Source organism: Chiloscyllium plagiosum, unplaced genomic scaffold (genome assembly GCF_004010195.1).
Source record: "Chiloscyllium plagiosum isolate BGI_BamShark_2017 unplaced genomic scaffold, ASM401019v2 scaf_93958, whole genome shotgun sequence".
In the NCBI taxonomy this organism is placed as follows: Eukaryota; Metazoa; Chordata; class Chondrichthyes; order Orectolobiformes; family Hemiscylliidae; genus Chiloscyllium; species Chiloscyllium plagiosum.
The window spans coordinates 1-1,410 of record NW_025153389.1 but is presented as its reverse complement, the minus strand read 5'-3'; the positions used below and the strand labels follow the sequence as shown (position 1 = coordinate 1,410).

Below are 1,410 nucleotides of genomic sequence, written 5' to 3'. Positions count from 1 at the left end.
TGCTGAGGGAGTGCTGCACTGTTGGAGATACCCTGTTTTTGAGTAAGTCTGTCCTGTGGAGTGGATGTGAAAGATTCCAGGGCTACACTGTGGAAGAATTAGTTTTCCCTGGAGTCTGATTATTTTCCACCAACCAACATCACTGAAAGAAATGATTCAAGCCATTGTCCCATTGCTGTCAGGAGAAGGTATCCAACCTGGGAACCTGAGCACTTCAGTTGCTGGTGGACAACCGTTCGGACAGAGCACCTCATTGAACCGGACCCCGTGTTTGCACTGATTCTCCATTTGCCTTCTTCCCTTGTGGGATCGCTCTGTGCCAGAAGTGCAGCCAGCCCTCCCTGAGTTGCCGTGCGGCAGCCCGCCAGCCCTCAGCCGCACTCCACTGGAGTGCCGAGGAGGAGCAGAAAACGACGAGGGGGTTGAGGAAGGCGCTGGGGGCAGCGGCGAGCAGGGCCTCCCTCCTCCATCTCACGCTCCCTCCCAGGGCAGATGCCAACTGGGCAGCGTTGAAGGGTGTGTAGCAGGCCACGAATACGGCCAAGGTCGCTGCCGTCGCCCGCAGAGCCCTGCACTTCTCCCGGCCAGGCAGGCCACTCCGGTGCAGCTTGTGGAAGCAGCCAAGGTAGGCGAGGGAGGTGAGCGCCAACGGCACCAGGAACAGGACCACGGTTGGCTCCAGCCTCAGCATGGCGTCCAGCTGGCCCCGGGAGAAGCCGGCACAGCCCACTGAAACATCGTTAGCACAGTTGGTCGGTACATTGCTGGCACAGCAGATCAATGCATTGTTGGCACAGCTCATTGATGCATTGTTGGCACAGCTGATCGTGGTGTTGTTAGCACCCAGGCCTTGCAAGTCTCTGGTCTCCGTCAGGAAGATGAGGTAGACGTGAGCTGCCGCAGTGATCCACAGGACGATGCAGATGACTCGGGAGTAACGGGGGCTCTTGTACGCTGCGTAACGGATAGGGAAGGCGACACTCAGGTACCTGCCCATGGCCAGCACAGTAAGGAACAGAATGCTGGTGTAGATGAGGCCCAGGTAGAGAGCATGGTAGATGGGGCAAAAGACCTCTGGCAATGCTCCCTGGCCCCACACGATCTCCGCCATTTTGAGGGGCAGAAGCATACTGAAGATTCCATCGGAGATGCTGAGGTTGACCATGTAGATGACGTTCGGTGTTGGTTTGCGCCTCAGTTCCCTGATGAACACACAGAGTGCCACCACATTGGAGGGAGCTGCCACACTGAAAGTGATGCAGAAAACCACCAGCGACAGGATATCAAGTGGGCACAGCACCGTCATGATGGGTCACATCACCTGTGAGGAATGGCACCATTAGTCAGCCCCTCGGAGTGGGCAAACAGCCCTGAATGAGTATCACCCTACCCTCCAACCACGCACTTTAG

At 57.0% G+C, this 1,410-nt stretch overlaps 1 protein-coding gene across 1 annotated transcript; it reads right to left on the bottom strand.

Annotated features, from left to right (window-relative positions):
• Positions 1 to 6: 6 nt before the first annotated feature.
• LOC122545106 (free fatty acid receptor 1-like) lies at positions 7 to 1,315 on the bottom strand. The gene has a single exon (XM_043684272.1). It carries the CDS (start codon positions 1,304 to 1,306, stop codon positions 251 to 253), a length of 1,056 nt encoding a protein of 351 aa, XP_043540207.1. The 5' UTR covers positions 1,307 to 1,315; the 3' UTR covers positions 7 to 250.
• Between the last annotated feature and the right edge of the window lie 95 nt (positions 1,316 to 1,410).